This window comes from Ahaetulla prasina, chromosome 3, assembly GCF_028640845.1.
Source record: "Ahaetulla prasina isolate Xishuangbanna chromosome 3, ASM2864084v1, whole genome shotgun sequence".
In the NCBI taxonomy this organism is placed as follows: domain Eukaryota; kingdom Metazoa; phylum Chordata; class Lepidosauria; order Squamata; family Colubridae; genus Ahaetulla; species Ahaetulla prasina.
Genome location: NC_080541.1, coordinates 85,283,066 through 85,304,566, shown reverse-complemented (window position 1 = coordinate 85,304,566; position 21,501 = coordinate 85,283,066). Strand labels below are relative to the sequence as shown.

General features: G+C 39.9%; 1 protein-coding gene across 1 annotated transcript; it reads left to right on the top strand.

Moving 5' to 3' along the window:
• Nucleotides 1-9,234: 9,234 nt before the first annotated feature.
• On the top strand, nt 9,235-16,429 carry LOC131194023 (leukocyte elastase inhibitor-like). Its single transcript, XM_058174564.1, has 6 exons — nt 9,235-9,406; nt 11,206-11,343; nt 11,867-11,984; nt 13,578-13,720; nt 14,556-14,723; nt 16,320-16,429. The coding sequence occupies exons 1-6, from the start codon at nt 9,239-9,241 to the stop codon at nt 16,377-16,379; spliced, it is 795 nt and encodes a 264-aa protein (XP_058030547.1). The 5' UTR covers nt 9,235-9,238; the 3' UTR covers nt 16,380-16,429.
• The last annotated feature ends 5,072 nt before the right edge of the window (nt 16,430-21,501 follow it).

Sequence of the window (21,501 nt, the reverse complement as noted above, 5' to 3'; positions counted from 1 at the left end):
ACATAGAATCTGGCCACCTGCACTGTAGTTATGGACTGTTCATCCTTAACCACTGAAGATAGGTAGTATCAGAACAGCCAGGATACCTAGCAGTTATTAGCAGAATATATTTTTCCTAATCTCTGTGTAAAAGGAACATCTAAGGAGCATGTGACCCACAATATCCACCTCTCCTGAGCCACAGAAACAGAATCTTTCCGTCAATGGCATCCTTTTATACTTGCCATACAGAACGGCTGATAGAAGTGCAGGGCACTGAGAGAGCGAAAATGCTTTCCAGTGGTTTGCTGACTCCAACTGACTAAGATAGCTGACAGGAGCAACAACACATCCAACGGCACCTGGAGCCAGGAACAGTGGAGCTTTCCCCAAGTCCGCCTGGCTCTCGATGCCCTCCACCCTTTTTCGCAAGATTTGTTTTGCTAAGTTGTAGCCCCTCTTGAGTATTGAAGCTGGGGAGAAGCGTAATTTGGCAAGGTTGGACTCGAGGAGAATTTGTCTTGGAGGATTAATGGAGTGCTGGTTACATTGTCTAGAGCTATTTCACCATCCCACAAAAGTCTTCTCTCTTCTAGGCAGCAGAAGGTGTTCTGTCGTGTGTAAAAGGAATGAGCTGGTATTCACTGAAATGACTTGGAAATTTTGCATAATAGTAATAATACCCTAAAAATTCACAATATAGCAGGACATACGTTATTAATAGTAATACAAAAATCAATTATCACCTAGTAGTGAAACTGCAGAATAACTAGATTCTTTACAATATAAAATGGAGAATCAGATGGTTGGGGACAATACGCTGACTTTCTAAACTGCTTGGAGAGGGCATGAAACGTATGTACTGTAAGTCTAAGTGCTATTGCTATTAAAAGTCACATGATTCACTTAACTGCAGCAATTTGCTTAACAACCTGGGAAAAGAGGACATAAAATGTGACACACTTAACTGCCTTCTTTAACAACAAAAACTCTGGACCTAATTAAGGTTTTAAGTCGAGGACTACTAACAATATATGCTGGCTTCTTCTATTGTGAACTCTCCCTAGTTTTTATAATGTATATAACTCAAAGCAGCAATTATACCTAATATTTTTCCCTCCCATTTTTAGCAATTTGATATGATTGACAGCCATTTTACCCTCACACATAGGTTATACATATTTTTTAAATGTTTATTATTCTTAACATGCAAACAATAATACATTTTTAAAAACTGAAATATAAATAAGATCCTGGGAAGCATAGCTAGGAAATTCAAAGGGTTTTCAAGTTTTAGGATTGAAATAAAATGTGTTTAGACAGTAAGTGAGCAAACTCTTTAAGCCAGATGTTCTTTTAAATTTGGATATTGTTTACATAATTTACGTACAATGTTATTTACCGCTGTTAAGAAGAAAAGACATTGTATTTATCTTTTTAGTAATTATTCTTAGAACTCTGTTATCAGGTGCTTCATTTCAACCCAGCAGAAGGAAATAAAAAATATTCATATATTGTGTAACAAAGCCAAAAACAAATAAAATAAAGGAAGAGAGTAATTCTGCCATAAACACTGTATATAAATAAAATGTGCATGTACAGAGCGCATGATTATCTATTTCCTGTTTTGTTCTATTTTTCAAAGTACTATTCCTTATTTTTGACAATATATCAGCATTTTTTTAACCATAGGAAGAACCAAACTAGCTCCATTAATGCTTTTTTAAAGTTATCATTTTCAATCAGTTGTGATAAATTATTTTATTCTAGAATGATTTTATGCTGTACTGAACCTGAAAACTTTGTGTGTGATGGCAACAGCGAGGGTGGTGGGGGTGGATTTTGATTCATTTTTTCAGTCACTAGGAGTTTCTTCCATAAATGTTTCTAATTCTTGGAGGAACATAAAAAGCTAGGTACAGCCTGATAAGAGAATTGGTTCAAACCATCCAGGATATTGACTTTCATTACTTGTAAACTCATCATGATATAAAGACCACACCTCCTGAATATGAAGATCAGCTTTAACAAGATTGATGTTACGGACAAGTAATCAGGAACAGGGGTTGAATTCAAAGCACTAAGAGATTAATCTTGCAAGAATGTAAAGCTAAATTGGCGCTAGAAAAGGGTAAATGGAATTCAAGCAGGACTGGACTTGGGTCCCTCATGGCTGTGCAATGACCAAACAAAACTGGCGCTACAATAAGGGTCAGTAAAATTCATGGGGAACTAAACTTGAGTCCCTTGAGACTTTTCAATGACTCTAAACTGATTATGTGTTTAACTGCACCCTCCAGCTCAGCCTGTTCATCTCCTACCATCGTACTAAGAATGTCTATGGAGATTCACAGTCATCCAGGCGCTGGTTGTCCCAAAGGTGCTTTTTCAAAAGGCAACTGACCTTTGTTGTTCCCTGACGTTCTTTCGCTTCTCATCCAAGAAACGTCTTCAGTTCACTTACAGAACTGAAGACGTTTCTTGCTCATACTAAGAATATTATGGGATGCTGTGGTACAGGGTCACCAACCTTTCAGACCTCAGAGACCACTAAATTCATAATTTTAAATCCCAAGGACCAGTAATATGATCTGCCTAATGACTGGCTGGGTGCATGTGGTTAGGTAGTCATGTGACTGGGTGGGCATGGCCAGCTCGATGTCACTCATGTCAAGGGGAGCCTCACCAACCTCTACTCGCCCCTCCCTTCCCAGCCACTCCTTGCTTGCCTGCCTGGGCTCCTTAGGGCCCCAACAGAAAGCAGTTGTTGGAGCTAAGCAGCCACCATGAGAAAGAGTTGGCAAAACAGCTGGCCCAGTTCAAATTGGATCTGACCAAGAAGGAGGCTCAGCAGAAGCACCTCACTGAGGATTACGATCATAGGCTTTCCAAGCAGAGGGAAGACCTGCGGGAGTGAAAGGCCAGGTACCAGCGCCTGGTGGCTTAGCAGGCTGAGATGGTCAGCCAGTTCCAGGCCATGAGGCAGTCCCACTGGAACAAGGCCCTCCAACTCTTCGCCACCAGTGGCACTTCCTTCCAGCCTTCGCCCAAAGCCTTGTACTAGGAGGCTGAAGCAGACTTCAAGTTGGATTTTCTACCCTCCCCCCACCCGACCCACACAAAAAGGCCCTGAAGAAGGAGACTTTCTGCAGCAACACAAATATTCATTCCATGTATCTGGCCTAAGGACCAAGTTTGAGGACTCCTGATCTAGTGCAATGTAAAAATGCAAATAATTTTGCAGTGGAAAACTTATGACCACCAGTTGGTGACCCCTGCTGTGGTATGTTATATGCTACAAATTAGAGTTGTGGCGCATGTGTTCTCCATCAGAGATATGTCAAATGATATTAACCTATGAAAGAACTCACTCCAAACTCAATATGTTCGAATTGTATATCAAGCGATTCTCTATCTTTTTAAGCTGCTCCTCTATTGGATGAGGAGCCCTCCTTGCTTGTATATATAAATAAAGAGTAAAGTTTACCTTTCTGGCTTAGGTTCTGTTTGTGCCAGGCACATCATGCTAATGGATCTGCTGACATTTACGGATAACACATGTGCATGTGCTCTTACTTGTGTATGTGCATCTGAGCATAAACAAAGTATTCATTCAGTTTTACTGAATGAATACTTTGTTTATGCTCAGATGCACATAAATGTAAACATAAACAAACAGAAAGCTTTTATAATAACATAACTAGTTTTGATGAGATCTTAACAGGTTGAGATGACAATTTGATTAGGAAATTGTATGGATACTTATTAGAAGTGAAATTGGAGGAAGAACAAGTAAAAGAGACAATGATTCCTTGGGGGTAAAAATTTTGGTCATGGGATAGATCTTGAGGCTTGGCAGACATTGTGGATGTATAATTATAAAATGACAATGTCTACAGCATTTAAAGAGAATTTGTACAAGATGTTTTACAGGTGGCCTTTACCCCCGACAAGAATTGCTAGAATGTTCAAGGACAAATCCGAAAAATGCTGGAAGTGTCATCGGATACCTGGATCATACTACCACATATGGTAGACATGTGTCGAAGTGAAAAGATACTGGACTAAAATACACACGTGGTTGGAAAAAATGATCAAAAAACATATTGACTTTAAGCCAGAAGTCTTTCTGTTGGGAATTATACTAGAGATATATACTAGAGACGTAAAATATTTGATTGTGAACATTATTACAGCAGCTAGGATTGTGTTTGCTAAAAATTGGAAAAATGAGAAGTTACCTCCGCAAGATGAAATAATTAGAAAAATGATGGAATGTGCAGAGATGAGTAAATTAACATTTGAAATTAGAGAGCAAAAAGATAAGCAATACAATAAAATATGGCATTTATTTTACCATTGGTTAGATGGAAAGATATGTTATAAAAGACAAATATAAGATATATCTTTGAAAGAGATGTTTATTCTGTGAATGCACAAGAAGATATATTAACACCCATGCAGCACGTTGTAATGTAATTGAATCAATCTGATGAGGTTTTTTTATGTTAAAAATTAATTTTAAAAATTCTCAAAAAAAAAAAAGTACTCATTCAAATCAATTGATAGTGTGAAGACCAACACTGTCTCTGTACAAAGAGTCAAACTTTAGGCAAGATGAAATCTTCTGTGTTCCAGGAACAGATCTCTGAAATCAATCAATCCCATACTTACTTGCTTAAAACTACCAGTAGCATCTATAAAGAAAAAACATTTTCATGTATTAATGTGAGTAGCATATTTTTCTGTAAACTGTATTATTTCATTTTAAATGCATTCAAAAGCCTAATCTCCAAGATTATTGGGGAAATCATTCTAAACTGCAAAATGGTGTCTTAAAGGAATTTTGGAGGTTGCATGTCAGAATATTCTAACCTCCTAAACAAAATTAGAAACATGGGGACCAAGAAGACAAAGGATGCTTTGGAAAGGGCTTAGACAAAGGCCTTTATGTTCTCATTTTCCTTCCTGTACCTGTATGTGAGCAGTCTAAGTGTGGCATCTCTCATGGAATGAGAGGCAGAACTGACTGTCCCTTCTTCTGACTTCTCAGTCTGCTCAATTGTTTAGAAATGGGGATTACAACACCCAGGAAGAATATCAGGTGCACGAAGGAACAGGGCTGGGAATCTCAACAAGAAGGTTCCTTGCATTAGGGAACTGGTGTAACTCTCTGCTTTTAGGAGGAAAGCATCTTTTGAATGCTGATCTAATTGATTTGGGCTTCCATTCTACCAAGAGATAGGCTCTACAAACTCCTGCAATAGCACTTAGTTTGTTATCCACAACTACAAAGGAGGTTTTTTTTTTAGAAAAATGTATTAAGATTGACTGTTTGATTTATGAGAAGAAAAACGTTATTCACCATCTGATTTGCCACAGCCTCTCATTGTGCCTTCAGGCTTCTAGTTTAGACATTTCATGACATTTTTTCCCTTCGCGGAGCTTGGGTAGGTGTGGCTTGTGAGTAATAATAATAATAATAATAATAATAATAATAATAATAATAATAATAATAATAATAATAATAATAATAATAATAATAATAATAATAATAATAATATTTTAATTTGTATACCGGACTCAGGGCGGTGAACAGTAACGCATCCAGACCGCAGACCGCCAGTTTTACACCCCTGATCTACAAGTTATGCAGGAAGCTGGAGGAGGAAGAAGCCTAAAGTACATTTGGTGCCCTGAGTTATTTATAAAAAATAATAAAGGCGGAATAAAAATAATAAAGAATATATCCGTGTTAGGAAATGGCTATTTGTCTAACTAGTTAGTCAGGCAATATATAAACCAACTATGTATGTTTGGAGTAAGAAAGGTATTACATTGCTTTAAAACTGTATTGCATCATCATGCATCCTGATTGGTTGAGCTCTGTAGCCAATGTACTTAAGGAAAGCTAAATTATAGTTTGTGGGGACACTACACCATTGTTACCTGCTGATATGCTGAACTCTATGTTTGAGCTCTATGCATGATCATTGCTTGATCATGGCTATTAATTGATTCTTTAATATTTACTGACTGTTGTGTATTGCACTGTGTTCTTGAAAGAAACTAAAGAAGATCTGGTTTGTTGTCCAAGTCTACGATTGGTAGGAAGGCTTGATATTTGAAATATCCCTGGACTGACTTTATATGTGCATCACTTGGATTGTTTTTGGACTATACTTTTGCTTTTCCCTAAAAGTAAAATATTATCAAACCCCAGTTTGTTTGTATATTAACTGTTATTGTCCACAATCATTCTCAGTCGTTTTCATGCGTAATCTCAAAGGGTATTCTGCTCAATAGTCCGCAACATTTGGTTGTGAGCCAAGATTACCCTTAACAATCCATAGTAGAGTCTAACTTCTGGATGGGAAGATCCATGGAGATTCTTCGGCATAATGTACAAATGCTTCAAGCCCGCCTTCTTCCAGGATTTCCCAGTTCCCAATCCCAGAAGATTCATCCTGCTTAACTTTTCAAGATTAGTCAAAATCTGCTAGGATACCTTTCCTGTTAGTCTCTGGACAGTGTGGCACTACTTTTAATAATTTAATTTGATATTTTTTAAAGTTTAACCGCTTATATATAAAATTATGATTAGTACCTGCTGGCCTTCCCACAAACAATAGAATATAGACCGGACCAAATCAATGCACGCCAGCCTCTTACATTTTCCAGGATGGCCTGTGGGCCAGATCCAATCACATCGCAGGCCTTGTGTTTGACACCCCTGATATAGACCATCATTTGTCCATATGCAAATATCTAAATTGCTTTGGGCTTCCATTCGACCAACAAATAGGCTCTACAAACTACTGCAATAGCACTTAGTTTGTTATCCACAACTACTTAGGAGTTTTGGTTTTTTTTAGAAAAAATGAATTAAGATTGAATGTTTGATTTATGAGAAGAAAAATGTTATTCATCATCTAATTTGCCACAGCCCTCTCATTGTGCCTTCAGGCTTCTAGTTTAGATTCTTCAGTGCACTGTGACCCATGTTCTGAGCTTCTCCATCACGGGTGTCAAACACATGGCGTCCCATTGCCGTCACGTGACATTTTGTGACATTTTTTCCCTTCGCGGAGCTTCGATGGGTGTGGCCTGTAAGTGACACATCCAGACCGCAGGCCGCCAGTTTTACACCCCTGCTCTACAAGTTATGCAGGAAGCTGGAGGAGGAAGAGGCCTAAAGTACATTTAGTACCCTGAGTTATTTATAAAAAATAATAAATACAAATAGGTTTATTAAGATAGCTAGAAATTATGTTGCAATGGTGTATTTCTGTTTATGGAGTGCCAAGGGAGATTGTGACTGTTTAAAGGGCCACTCCCATGAAATTTAAAGTGATAGTCATGAACATCCGCCTCTCCGCGTCTGTTCTGTCCTCCTCCGCCTCTGTACGAATGATGGCTTAATTAGCCGGCACTATCAGCTTTGGCGGCAAAAGAGCCAGCGTCTGCCAAGAGCCCTCATTATCTTCCACGACGCTGGTGAGTCACAAACTTCAGCTCTAGTCAATCAGTGGATTTGCCTGTTACAAAGAGACACACCAGCTCTCGCTGCCTTTTATATCCTGTGGGGTGTGGCTCCATGACTCAGCACTTTCTAGGCCTGCCCCACCCTTGCTTCTGTTGTTCCCTCCTCTCCTGCCTACGAAACCTAGGATTCAACCAAGCCTGATTGCTGTCAGCTGGGTCTGCAGGCGTGGCCGGGGGTGGGGGGAAGAGTCAGGGGAAGGAGGCCTCGTTATCTCTTTCACTTGGCCTGCTTCTGGCTCCTGGAGCTGATCCAGGGAGGCCGGTGCTTCCGAGGTAAGTCCTGATGGCCCTTCCCCTCACTGTCCAAGTCATTCTCTGGCAGCAGGCTCGGCTCCAAGTCACTTCCGGGCATGGGACAGGTTCGGGGGCTGGAGTCACAACAGCGTCCAAATTCCTCTCCTGCCCTTCCAGACATTTCCTTCTTCTCTAACCAGTGATCTCCATCGCTCGTGGAGAGGCAGAGTGCCTGGAAGCTGTTAAGTCAAACCAGCGAAGACAGTACCCCAAAAATGTTCATTTTCCATCTTTCAGGATTTGTTGCAGCTTTGTCAGTGTTTCTCTCCAGCCAGACGTCTCCAGTAACTGCTCTACCAGCTCAGAACACTACCTCTTCAAGGTACAACCATTGTATATTTCTCTCTGTCTTGTTCTAATTCATGCAGGTGCAACAGATCAGATTGACATAGCCCCATTTTAGGGCTGATTGATTGCTTGCTGTGGCTCCCTTGGTTGGGACTCGTTGTATAAATACTTAGATGTTCTGGTTATAGAGCTTTTCTAATATGGAAGGTAGCTTCTAGTTTTTCCAAAGATTTCTTGACAACACTGTTTGCAGAAAAGAGAGATAAAAATTCTCTTGAACAACAGAAAAATAATAAAATTTAGTGGAAGCCATAGTGGACATATTGGGAGGCAAAATTAAAGCATCTATAATTTCAGAATCTCCTAAATGGTTCATTAGGCTAGAGTGAGATTAGGCAATTTTTCTAGAATCTATTACTTAAAAGACACCTTTATCTTCTCTTTACTGAATTTTTTGTAGTCCTCTTTCTGTTTGTTTCATCTTTTACCATAAATATCTGTTTGCTTAATATTTGGATCAGCCTATTTATAGCAGGGTTGCTTTGAAACAAGGATTCATCTGAGTTCACAGGAAGGAGTTGCACTGTCTGACTAGAAAGATGTCTGTTTCTCTATTTTCTTCTAATATATGTAACCTAATTACATTAATCCAAAAAAGCCTCAAAAATGGGTCAAAAAAGCCTCAAAAATGGGCTGAAAAAAGCCCCAAAAACGGCCAAAAAAGGTTGGAAAAGGCAAAAAAAAAGAGGCGAAAAAAGGGCCAAAAATTGTGTATGCAAAGGCAAAACCTTTTTTTTTTTGTTGTTTTCCTCTTCTAAATTTAGATGCACCTTATAGTTTGATAAATACGATAGATAGATAGATAGATAGATAGATAGATAGATAGATAGATAGATAGATAGATAGATAGATAGATAGAAGATAGATAGATAGAAAGAAAGAAATAGATACAGATAGTTCCCTTATATTTTGTCACCTACGTTCTGTAAATCACATTCCTTAAAGCAAGTAGAATAATTGTTCAAGTAGAACAAAAAAATAAGTGCCTGGATGGGATGTTCTTTGGTCATCTCATTATCTAGGAATTAATCTATGGTTTCTTGTACTATCTTTGTTTTCTAGGCTCGAAAACATGGGCAGCTTTTCCGTGGCGAACACCATTTTTGCTCTCAACCTCTTCAAGAAGCTTAGTGCAAATGATCCTCCCAACAATTTGTTTTTTTCTCCTTTGAGAATCTCTTCTGCACTGCTAATGGTCTTGTTGGGTGCCAGAAATAACACACAAGCTCAGATGTTAAAGGTATATCAACATACAATTTATCAAAAAGAAAAAAGGTATTGGCTAGGAGGTGGTCCCCACCCCAAAGCCAATTATGACAACATCTATTTATTTATGAAGTTTATATGATGCCCATTTTGCAATCATGCCACTGTGGGCGGCTAATCATCTGCTCTAAAAGAATCCAAGTACACCCATCACCTTAACCTGGCTACACTCTCAAGATGATGCTGTTCGTGCAATTGCCAACTGTTTGATTAGCTTTTGAAAAAATGCAGCAAGCACAAGAGATGACACTATTATCGAGTTTTTTTAATTCTCCTCCCAATTCTCATCCAGATTTGAGATTCTGTTTGCATGAGGATGGGAGCAGCTCCTATTTGCTTGGAATGTAAACAGCATGCATAGAAAGTCTGATTGGGGTTCAGCTCTCTGTGCTTGACTTCTTCAAAGCCATTACGGCAATTGCTAATTATGGAAATAGCAATAGCACTCAGATTTATATACTACTTCATAGTGCTTTACAGCCCCCTCTAAGCAGTTTACAGAGTCAGCATATTGCCCCCAATAATCTGGGTCCTCATTTTACCCACCTCAGAAGGATGGAAGGCTGAGAAATCTTGAGCCGTTCAGAATCGAACTCCTGAAGTGAATGCAGCCTGCAGCACTGCATTCTAACCACTGTGCCATCACGGCTCTTAGCAAATAGTATTTTTTTGGACAAAAGTCCTTAACTTGAAGTCCCAGGATTTGAAAAATCATTTTTGTGGATCCTAGAGATGCCCTTTACTACAATTACCCCCAAATCAGGACAATTTAATGATATGCTGTGATAGAAAAAACATGCCACCTCCAGTTTAAGTCCTAAAACTGACTTCATTTTCTTTTAAATAAAAGGAACTCTGAAACGGGGGAATGGAGAGATCGACACAGAATCCTGGTTCTGGTACATGTTTGTGCTTCAATCCAGGATAGCCATCGCATTCATTTATTTCTCAAATATATAGACCGACCACCCAAAATCAAAACAGGTTTAATACAGTAAAAAAAACAAAAGACAATAATACTGGCTAACCAACAGAATCCACTCAAGGTGGATGCTTCTTAGCTTAGCATCTAAGGAAAAAAGCCAGTCCTTCAAGGCCCATTTGAAGGATGGTCAGGGGAACTTGAATCTCTGAGGCAAAATGGTTTCAAAGAGCAAATATTGTGACAGAGAAGGCAAAACATGGCACTGTTTTAAAGATGGCTCCTATAGCAAGTACAAGAACATTCCTTTTGCTTCTTAAAAAAATATTTTATACATGGAGGGGTTGCTCTTTATGATTTTGAAATCTATTTTTCTAGGAAAGGAACATTTGTGAAAATCCTCTATCTCTCTTGCTTCTCAGTCAAATTGATTTTCAAAGGAGATCAATGACTAGGACTTTCGAAAATGAAGAAGTCCAAACATGGGCAGGAAAGTGAGGTCAAGCTTAACTTTTAGGACCTTTATGGACACCCGTACTGTATCAGTTTCCTTGGCAACAGTAAGGAATCATTTTCCTTTAAGGAAGGGTTTTTTAAAAAACAAATGTCAGCCTCCTATGTAAGCTTGGGATTCAAGCACTACCCAAATATTAACTAGGCCAAACACTGTTTGACTTTCATTAGCCATTAACTTTAAAAGCTATATATCTGCAGGTAATCCTTCAAAAAATTTACCTCCAAAATATGTAGAGATCATTTGAAATGTGTAAGGTTTCCCAGGGTCTGCTATTGTGGTATTACATTTTGAATTGATGTTAAACTTAATTTGATTAACCATATATCATTTATAGGTGTTATCTCTACCAAAAGATGGAGAGGTTCACCAAAGATTTGAGAAACTTATTTCTGATATCAACAAATCAGATGCCAATTATGGCCTCAGTCTGGTCAACCAGCTCTTTGGAGAAACATCGTATGATTTTCTTGCAGTAAGTGACATGCATGTTGGAGAACTGGTTAGAAACAATCATAAATGCTTTGTTTGTTCTAATGTTGTCTCTCATTGTAATTGCAGCTTGTCTCTAATAAAGTACCATATGTTCCTACAGCTTTACTTGGTCCATTGAGTTATCTAAAGGGGAAATTTAAAAGTCTAGCTGCTTTTACTTGGAATGTTACAGGAACACTCAGTAAGATGTTCCTAAATATAGAACTTTCAAATAAAAGTCATAAATAGAACCATGTGACCCATAATTGCCAGCTATATTCTTGAATAAACTATGTTATAGTTTATTCCATATAGTTCTTAATAGGATAATTCCATATAATTCCTAATATACTCTGATATACTTTTTCTAGACTATATTAATTATCCAATGCCATTGGTTGGTTTTAGGTAACATTCAGTGAAATAAATAATGTTTCCAAATTGTTAGTTCATAGAAAAATGAGACAAAATCAATTTGTGTTTTTATTATTGCTTCTGTTATTAAGATGTCATTGTTTCTTTAGTCTTTTATAGAATCCACTCAGAGATTCTACCATTCAGGTCTGGAGAAACTTAACTTCAAACAAGGTTCAGAAGATTCAAGAAGACATATAAATGCCTGGGTAGAAGAAAAAACCTCAGGTGAGAATGATAATAAGAGTTAATGAGTAGCTGCATTAGGTAAGACATGCAATATTGTATGTGCATGTTTGAGAGACAGACAAGTTAGGCAAACCCACTATAGTTAACCATTAGTTGCTAGATAGACATCCACCAAACCACCAAATTCTAGCAAAGAATAGATGATTGGTTTTATTGATGGACACATCTGAGCATATTTCCATTATTTAACCTGCCTCTTGTTTAACTTGAATGTGTGTGGCAACCTTACTAAATAATGATATAAGATGGGCAACTATATAAACGTTAAGGGAGGGAGGATGGGTGGCTGGACGGAGGAAGGGATAGAGGTTGGACCAGGGGTGAAATGCTCCCAGATCGGAGGGGATCATGCGATCCAGTAGCGATGGCGGCTACTGGCTCGGAGGACCGGTAGCAAAAATCCCTGGCCTGGCCCCCTGCCTCTGCTGAGCCGTACCATCTGCACAGGGTTTTTTTTTTAACTTTTAAAAGCCGGTTTTGCTTCAGCTGAAACAGACCTTTAAAAGTAAAAAACAGCAGAACCTTACTTGTACTCTTACTTGTAGAAAACATGTTTTCTACAAGTAAGAGTAGAGATTCTAAGGCACTTACCTGATTACTGATGAACGCATGGCCACAGCCCGAAAGCAGTTTCAGTTTCAGCCCAGACAGAATCAATCGCTCAGTTAATCTATTTCCTCGGTGATCAACTGGCTGGCTTTGCTGACTGAGAAACTCTGGGATTTGAAGTCCAAAATAAAATAAAATAAAATAAAATAAAATAAAATAAAATATTTGTGCAGCTTTCTGAGATTTGGTGTGTTTCTGTAGTGTTTCACTCTAACTACACAAACACACAAAATCTCAGAAAGCTGTATGTGGCATATTGTGTGTGTGTGTGTGTGTTAGTTGTGTGCGCGTAAAGTGTGAAAGTTGGTTTTTGAACTTTTTGTGGTTGTGTGAAGTGTGAAGTGCAGCTGCTTTTACACTGTGTGTGAATCAGTTGTGTTGTGTTGTGTGTATGTATAAAGTGTGAAAGTTGGTTTTTGAGCTTTTTGTGGCTGTGTGAAGTGTGAAGTGCAGCTGCTTTTACATTGTGTGTGAGTCTGTTGTGTTGTGTGTGTGTAAAGTGTGAAAGTTGGTTTTTGGTACCTCTTATTGTTTTTTTATACTTTGTTTATTATTTTTATTATTTATTGTTATTGGCCATGCCCACCAAGCCATCTGACCACCAAGCCACGCCCACCAATTAAGCCACGCCCACAGAACCGATAGGGAAAATTTTTAGATTTCACCCTTGGGTTGGACTAACCCTGAGGAAGCAATTCCATCCTCAATCAGAGGAACTCTCTGGATGCCTTGAGCTCTGAAAGGAGAATCAAGATAGAAATCTAATAATTAAATTAAAATGAATTTATTTTGGCTTACCTACAAACATGTCCATGATTTACTAAGTATTTCAATGTTATTTGCAAGAAAGAGGGAGGGGGAAGGGAGGGAGGGAGAGATCCCCGAAGAATTTTTCATGCAACATTATGCATATAAAAGTATCTATCAATTAAAACAGTTTTTTTTAAAAAAAATCTTTCAAAGGTAAAATTCAAGATCTGCTTGTCCCAGGAGTAATTGATTCGCTTACAAAGCTGGTTTTGGTGAATGCTATCTATTTCAAGGGAAACTGGGCAGATAAATTCAACAAAGATTATACAATGAATAAGCCATTCTGGATTAGCAAGGTATTCATTTATTAACACAGTAAAAGAGACATTCTAAATGTTTTAAATTATATTATTTTACATATAACTGAAGCAAGTGTGGGATTAATTTGAAATATTCCTGCAGTAAAGAAACTGCCTGCCCCTTACATTTTTATCGATCCTCATGGAGATAGATGAATCACGAGATCAGTCATCTTTGAGTCCTTCAGACTTTGTGTGTAGCAATTCAGGCTTTTCTGTCATTGAAACTTTGCACAGGGATTTCTAGTCCAGCACTACTACTAATTCTATGTGATCAACTACAATAACTACGGAGTGTTTAGTGAATATATTTGCTGAGCATATGGGTCTCTTATGCATTATCACCTGGAAGTATTCAATGGAGGAGGAACAGGCACAATATATTTCTATGTTGCTCTCCACAAAGAAGGCTGGTTTTGATATAATGAATAAATAATTCATAATTCATTTCTCAAATTCATTTGAGATAACTGCTGATTAAAACCATTGACCTGTGCTTCATTGCATTCTTTTGCTCACAGAATTGATAATTCACATTTCTAAGTCATAATCCTTATCTGTTTTTTAAATCTAATCCTTAATATTCTAAAATTAGTCAAATTTTGGGAAAAGTAAATTATCACTATAAGTTATAAGGACTAAAAAATCTGGTGGGTGGCTGAGACATGATAAATGCTCATATATATGCTCAGTTTGATTTTAAAAGTCAAAGCAAAAGATGAAAGATTTAAGCAGAGGGGAAAATCCCCTAAGGCTAAATAAGTGATAGAATTATTTGCATTTCGTATTTCTTTGAAAGATTTCTTCTAATGTACGTTTCCCCCACTTGTAGAATGAAAGGAAAACAGTGCAGATGATGTTCAGGAAAGGAGAATACAATATGGCCCACATATCAGCCTATCGTACTTCCGTTCTTGAGATTCCATATTTTGATAATGAGTTGAGCATGATTATTCTGCTTCCTGATGAAATTGAAGATAATTCTACTGGATTGGAAAAGGTGAGTTTTTCTTTCATGAAACAGAATTTAAGCCCTTGTCCATCTCTGGTACTAGCTGTACTCTGTCCTTTTTTATATTGAAGCTTGGCTTTCTGCAATTATAGTTAGCACTATTGGGTTGACTTCCCTTATTTTGAAAAGATGCAACAAAAAGTCTAAAGAACACCGGCGAATGCATTTATATCTCAAAGTATTGTATACACAGGGTGATTCCATCAGTAGCTGTTGTGTACAAGGCAATTGATAAGCTTGCCAATAATGTATCTGTCAGGGTAGTGATTTAAGAGCTGACCAGCTGCTACGATGCTAGAATGATGCACTGATGTAATGATGGGAATGAATCAGCAAGATTTTTAGCTGTTATCCCTTTAAGAACATGTATAATAAGAAGAGGCCTCTCTCTTATTGTTCTTCCCTGCTGTAATTTTCTGATTATTTGACTTCTGCTTATAGTACATGTATGTATAATATATATTCTTTTGTAGATGAAACCACTTATTTATTATATACCCGTTTGCTGTTATTGCTCCTAGGTTGTCTCATGTAGTAAAGTTGTGTACACTCTGACAGTACAATATTTCTTCCGATATTACTAAGACATTACTAAGGGGTTAAGATTCGGTTTTACATTCTTCAATTTATATTGTTTCATGTTGATACAGCTACCAAGATTTGTAGCTTGAAGGAAAAAATAAACAAGTTCATATAGCTGAGGTATTCTTTTGCGTGGGTATGTGCCTTCAAGTAAGGTTTATCTTCTGGCAACTGTCTGGACAAATCCAAGTAGTTTATTTGGCAACATTTTCAGAAGTTGTTTGCCCTTGCCTGCTTCCTAGGGCTAGTGTGACTGGCCCCAAATTACCAACTCTAGTAATTCATATCAAAGTGATGATTTATAATCCAGTGCTTTTAACCACTATACCAAACTATATCTCATTGTTTACTTTTCTTTTAACATTTCTTTTAGCATAATTGTAAATTATTGGGTTTTCTGGAAGAAAAATTGGTATAAAATTTAACACAAACATGAATAAATTATAAAAATATTTCTTATCAGCACACAAGTTTGCTGTTTACAAACACACACACACACTTGTCTAGTGACTCTGCTAGGTGGCTCTTGCTTATGTTCCATATATTTGTTAAAGAATGTAATTGAGTTAGAAATTTGTGCATAAGCGCACAAAACGTGCCTACCATTCCTGTCCTATTGTTTTTCTTTTCTTCTTCCTATATACATATATGCTTATACCTCCTTATATTTACCCATATATGTGTTTATATATTATATAATCTTTTTGTATGATACCTACATATATTGTTATGACAAAATAAAATAAATAAAAAAATAAATTAATGTACTTTGAATATAAAACTTTTTTTTTTCCTGGTTCTAAGGTCTACACCATTTTTGTGACTTAATTATTTTTCCTAGTGTTCTAGGAAATACAAGAATTTGCAACTGTTTGTAAGATTTCAGGATTTTTCTGTCATTGTGAACACCTGCATCATACTTGTATTAGAATATCAGGATATATCATAGTGTCACATATCCAGGAATTTCTTTCTCCTTTAATGCTTTTCATCTTATTTTAGCTGGAGAGAGAAACTCAGGAACTGGATCAATCCAGAGATGACGGACCTAAGAGAAGTTGAACTCTCCTTTCCCAAATTTAAACTGGAAGAAAAATATGACCTGAAGCCTGTTCTGACAAGCATGGGAATGATGGATGCATTTGATGAGAGCAAGGCAGACTTCTCTAGAATGTCAACTAACAATGATTTAGTCATATCTGAAGTTGTTCACAAATCATTCATAGAAATCAACAAAGAAGGCACTGAGGCAGCTGCTGCCACTGCTGTAATAACGGTAATTAAGAGTACAATAATTGCAGAATTCAAAGCTGACCATCCCTTCCTCTTTTATGTTATCAAACGATCTACAAACAGCATCCTGTTCTTTGGTAGATTTAGCTCTCCATAATGGGTGCATCCAGCATATGATGGCACAATGGCTCTGTCCCTTAATCCCTCATCAGATTTGTTTAAATCGTGTGGTACTGAACTTTCACTACCACACTTACCATCTTCTCTGTAATTAGGGTAGAGATAATTCCTTCGTAATACTCCATAATAGTGGATTTTAATTCTTTCTTTCCAGGACAGAATCATTTTTAATCAATTCAAGAAAATAAATTTTTATACAAGTATTCTGATTAGTAGATAAATACTGCAAAATTGCTTTGTTTATAGAAATGTGGGTTGTGGGGGAATCGTTGCTAAGTATGAACGAAGGTATTACAACACAGATGTAACTACCAGTATGTATTTGCACAGGATACACTTCCATGTGATAATACAAGTACAGTCAGCTCAGTTTCCATTGTGATGTCATGTTTTGTCATTTGCGTGATGTCATGGCTAGCTGTAGATGCCTCTCCTGGGCTTATAGCAAGTATACACAGTGCTAGAATGAGCACACATACATATCTCTGTGATCATCATTTAAATAAGCAGTTTGATTCTATGTTACTCAAATATTTTCAAATGATATTTATCTTATATAATTCTTATTTTGCTGCAGTCTTTCATGTAATCAAAACTGAAATAAAAGAGCATTTGATTAAATTTATTTAACAGCTGGTATGGTGATAAGACATTTTATACCAAGGGTCCCCAACCCCTAGTTCGCAGCCCCATACTTGTCCATGGTCCATTGAAAACTGGACCACACAAGTGTCAGATAAGCATGCAAAGGTTCATTTGTATATGCATGGCTTTAGATTGAGTGCACAAACCCTTCCCCTCCCTCACCACTGTCGATCCATGTAATCAAAAGGTGGGGACCCCTGGTTTATATTATTCAGTCCCATATCACTGACATTCATCAGTTAAATCCAAATTGTATTCAGGTAGTCCTTGACTGTAATTGACCCCAGAATTATAGTTGTATGTTTTTGCAATTATAAGTCATGTGACTTATATCATTGATATAAGTGATATCATGTGACCAGATTCTGTGATACGATAGTTATTATGATGGTCATTACGTAAACATGCAGTTGTTAAGGAAATCCATTTTCCCCAATGGGCATTTTTTGCTGGAACTGGAAGTGAAAGCTGGAAATTGGGGGGAAAAGGGCCTCTTGTGGCTCAACAGACTAATGCAGTCTGTTATTAACACAGCTGCCTGCAATTACTGCAGGTTCTAGTCCCACCAGGCCCAAGGTTGACTCAGCCTTCCATCCTTTATAAGGTAGGTAAAATGAGGACCCAGATTGTTGGGGGCAATAAGTTGACTTTGTATATAAATATACAAATAGGATGAAGACTATTGCTAACATAGTGTAAGCCGCCCTGAGTCTTCGAAGAAGGGCGGGATATAAATGCGAATTTTTTTTAAAAAGTTGCAAATTGTGGTTATGGGACCACGGGATGCTACAAATAGCCATAAAGGTGAGTTAGTTGCCAAGCGTGCAAAATACAATCACACAACCACAAGATGTGTGCCTGGCTACATTAAATCTGAAACCACATCATAAGTAGCTCTGGGGAGGATTCTTAGTAACTTCGTTAAGTTGGAAGTCAATGATGACTGTAGGATAAAAAAAATATTTATTGGATTAATAAATAATAATAGCACGGAATGGATATCCATTTAAGCCAAATGTCCACTAAATTAAATTCATTATTTTAATATTGAAAATGGCAAGGTGGATAAAAAGACTGGTGGGTGTTGCCTCCCCTCTCTCTCCATCACAGCATGGCATATCCCAATGATCCATCTAATTCAGGGATGTCAAATTCAAGGCCTGTGGGCCAGATCCAGCCCTCAGGGTACTTAATTCCAGCCCATGGAGCCAGGCTGGAAATAGCAAAGGACTGGCCTGTGGTGCCTCTGGCAGCCTACACGGGGGGAGGGGGGGCTGTGCCATTTTCAGCCTGGACAGCCTCCTGCAGCACTTTGCCAGCTAAAATGGTGCACAGGAGGTTTCAGCTGTCCAGGCCAAAAATTTTGGCTGGCAGGTTGCTGCAGGAGGCATCTGTCCCATCTCCACAACCTGCTGGCCCGCAGAGAACTACAATGCTGATCCAGCCCTCAAAAAATCCAATTTGACACCCTGATCTAATTCCTCTCAAATCTTAACAACTGTTACCCTTTCTTTTCTGGCTGCCACATCCTGAGGAAGGACTTTTATCTTGATTCATCTACCTATGAGAGAGTTGGGTGTAGTGGTTAATGCATCGGACTAGAAACTGGGAGACCAAATTCTAGTTGTGCCTTATACATAAAGCCAGCTGGGTGACCTTGGGTCAGGCGTACTTTCTCAGTCTTAGGAAAGAGGCAAAGATTTCTGAAATCTTTCCAACAAAACTGAAAGGATTAACGCAGGAGATTGTCAGGAGTTAGCACTTCTCAAAAGCACACACACACACACACGCACATAAAGATCTATCAATGAATACACTAATTGATTAAATGTCTTATTGGCAGTTATATGTATGAGACACTGAACAGTTGAAAAAAAGGATACTTAAATAATCAGTGTGCTCATTAATGCAAAATGTTTCATTTGCAAGTAGCACATGATGGTTTAGACAATGTATGCTAATTGAGCAATCTGAATTAAGGTGTCTGTGTATAGGGCAGAGTTTGTCAATATTAATTGGGTACCTGATAGTACACTTTCATAAAGAAGCAGATTGCATAAAGTGCCACAAGTACGTCCTCATTTATTTGAAAGTCATACATAGTTATAAGGAGTCTCATTTGCATAGTAACTATCTTTCCTTCTACACTTAGCATGAAGATCAAGTTCATAGCGATTAACATGTAGCCTTATTTACAAGGATGCTATCAACATCCTGTCAAAATGATTTACTGCAGGGGTGTCCAAACTACGGCCCGCGGGCCAACTGCGGCCCACGGGTCAGTTTTTATTGGCCCGCAGCAAATTCTGGAAGTATAATTTAATATGGCCCTTTTCGCGCTGCGAGGCTCGCGGCTCCTCCCCATGGGCGGGGAATAATGAAGGGAGGGGGCAGAGGAGGTGGCGAGCGGGAAAGAGGCTGCTGGCCGTGCCTGCCCCCAGCAGTTCTACCCTCGCCTTCCTCGGGCCGCCTGGCGAGGCTCCTCGCGCCTCCCCATGTCGGACACGCGTGGCGGCAGTGACAGCCATCGAGAAACAGGTGAGGAGGCGGCAGCGCGAAGAGGCTGCTGGCGTGCCCGGCCCAGCAGTTCTATCTCGCCTTCCTCGGGCAGGGAATAGCGAAGGAGGGGAGGAGGAGGCAAGCGCGAAGAGGCTGCTGGCGTGCCCGGCCCAGCAGTTCTATCCTTGCCTTCCTCGGGCAGGGAATAACGAAGGGAGGGGAGGAGGCGGCAAGCGCGAAGAGGCTGCTGGCGTGCCCGGCCCAGCAGTTCTATCCTCGCCTTCCTCGGGCAGGGAATAACGAAGGGAGGGGCAGAGGAGGTGGCGGCGGGAAAGAGGCTGCTGGCCGTGCCTGCCCCAGCAGTTCTACCTCGCCTTCCTCGGGCCGCCTGGCGAGGCTCTCGCGCCTCCCATGTCGGACACGCGTGGCGGCAGTGACAGCCATCGAGAAACAGGTGAGGAGGCGGCAAGCGAAGAGGCTGCTGGCGTGCCCGGCCCAGCAGTTCTATCTCGCCTTCCTCGGGCAGGGAATAGCGAAGGAGGGGAGGAGGCGGCGGCAAGCGAAGAGGCTGCTGGCGTGCCCGGCCCAGCAGTTCTATCCTCACCTTCCTCGGGCAGGGAATAGCGAAGGAGGGGAGGAGGCGGCAAGCGCGAAGAGGCTGCTGGCGTGCCCGGCAGCAGTTCTATCTCGCCTTCCTCGGGCAGGGAATAACGAGGGAGGAGGAGGCGGCGGCAAGCGCGAAAGAGGCTGCTGGCCGTGCCCGGCCCAGCAGTTCTATCCTCGCCTTCCTCGGGCAGGCAATAACGAAGGGAGGGGGGGGAGGCGGCGGCAAGCGCGAAGAGGCTGCTGGCCGTGCCCGGCCCAGCAGTTCTATCCTCGCCTTCCTCAGGCAGGAATAACGGCGAGGGGAGGAGGAGGAGGCGGCGGCAAGCGCGAAGAGGCTGCTGGCCGTGCCCGGCCCAGCAGTTCTATCTCGCCTTCCTCAGGCAGGAATAACGAAGGGAGGGGAGGAGGCGGCGCAAGCGCGAAGAGGCTGCTGGCGTGCCCGGCCCAGCAGTTCTATCTCGCCTTCCTCGGGCAGGAATAACGAAGGAGGGGAGGCGGCAAGCGCGAAGAGGCTGCTGGCGTGCCCGCCCAGCAGTTCTATCCTCGCCTTCCTCAGGCAGGGAATAACGAAGGGAGGAGGAGGCGGCGGCAAGCGCTGAAGAGGCTGCTGCCCGTGCCCGGCCCAGCACTCCTACCCTCGCCTTCCCCAGGCCCCCTGGTGAGGCTCCTCGCGCCTCCACCCCTTGGGCAGGGAATAACGAAGGGAGTTTCAAGTTCATACCAAATACAAAACAAAAGCCAAGATCAGGGTGTCAAACTTGGTCTCTTTAAGACTTGTGGACTTCAGTTCCCAGAGTTCCTCAGCCAGCTTTGCTGGCTGAGGACTCTGGGAGTTAATCCACAAGTCTTAAGGACAAGTTTGACACCTAACAAGATGAATGAATATGAAACATTTTCCCCCCTTAAATGAAGATGATATCCACATATTGTTGCTTTTTAGTAGACTGACTGTATCCATCTGTATTGTAATGTCCCAGGTTTTCAGGCCTCTAATATAGTCCTAAATATTTACCACGAGTCA

What these genes read in the sequence shown, in the direction of transcription:
- LOC131194023 (XM_058174564.1), top strand. Translation starts at nt 9,239, where the DNA reads ATGGGCAGCTTTTCCGTGGCGAACACCATTTTTGCTCTCAACCTCTTC. An exon ending in CATCGTATGATTTTCTTGCA is followed by an intron (nt 11,344 to 11,866) that starts GTAAGTGACATG and finishes TTGTTTCTTTAG; the next exon opens with TCTTTTATAGAATCCACTCA. An exon ending in ATTCTACTGGATTGGAAAAG is followed by an intron (nt 14,724 to 16,319) that starts GTGAGTTTTTCT and finishes ATCTTATTTTAG; the next exon opens with CTGGAGAGAGAAACTCAGGA.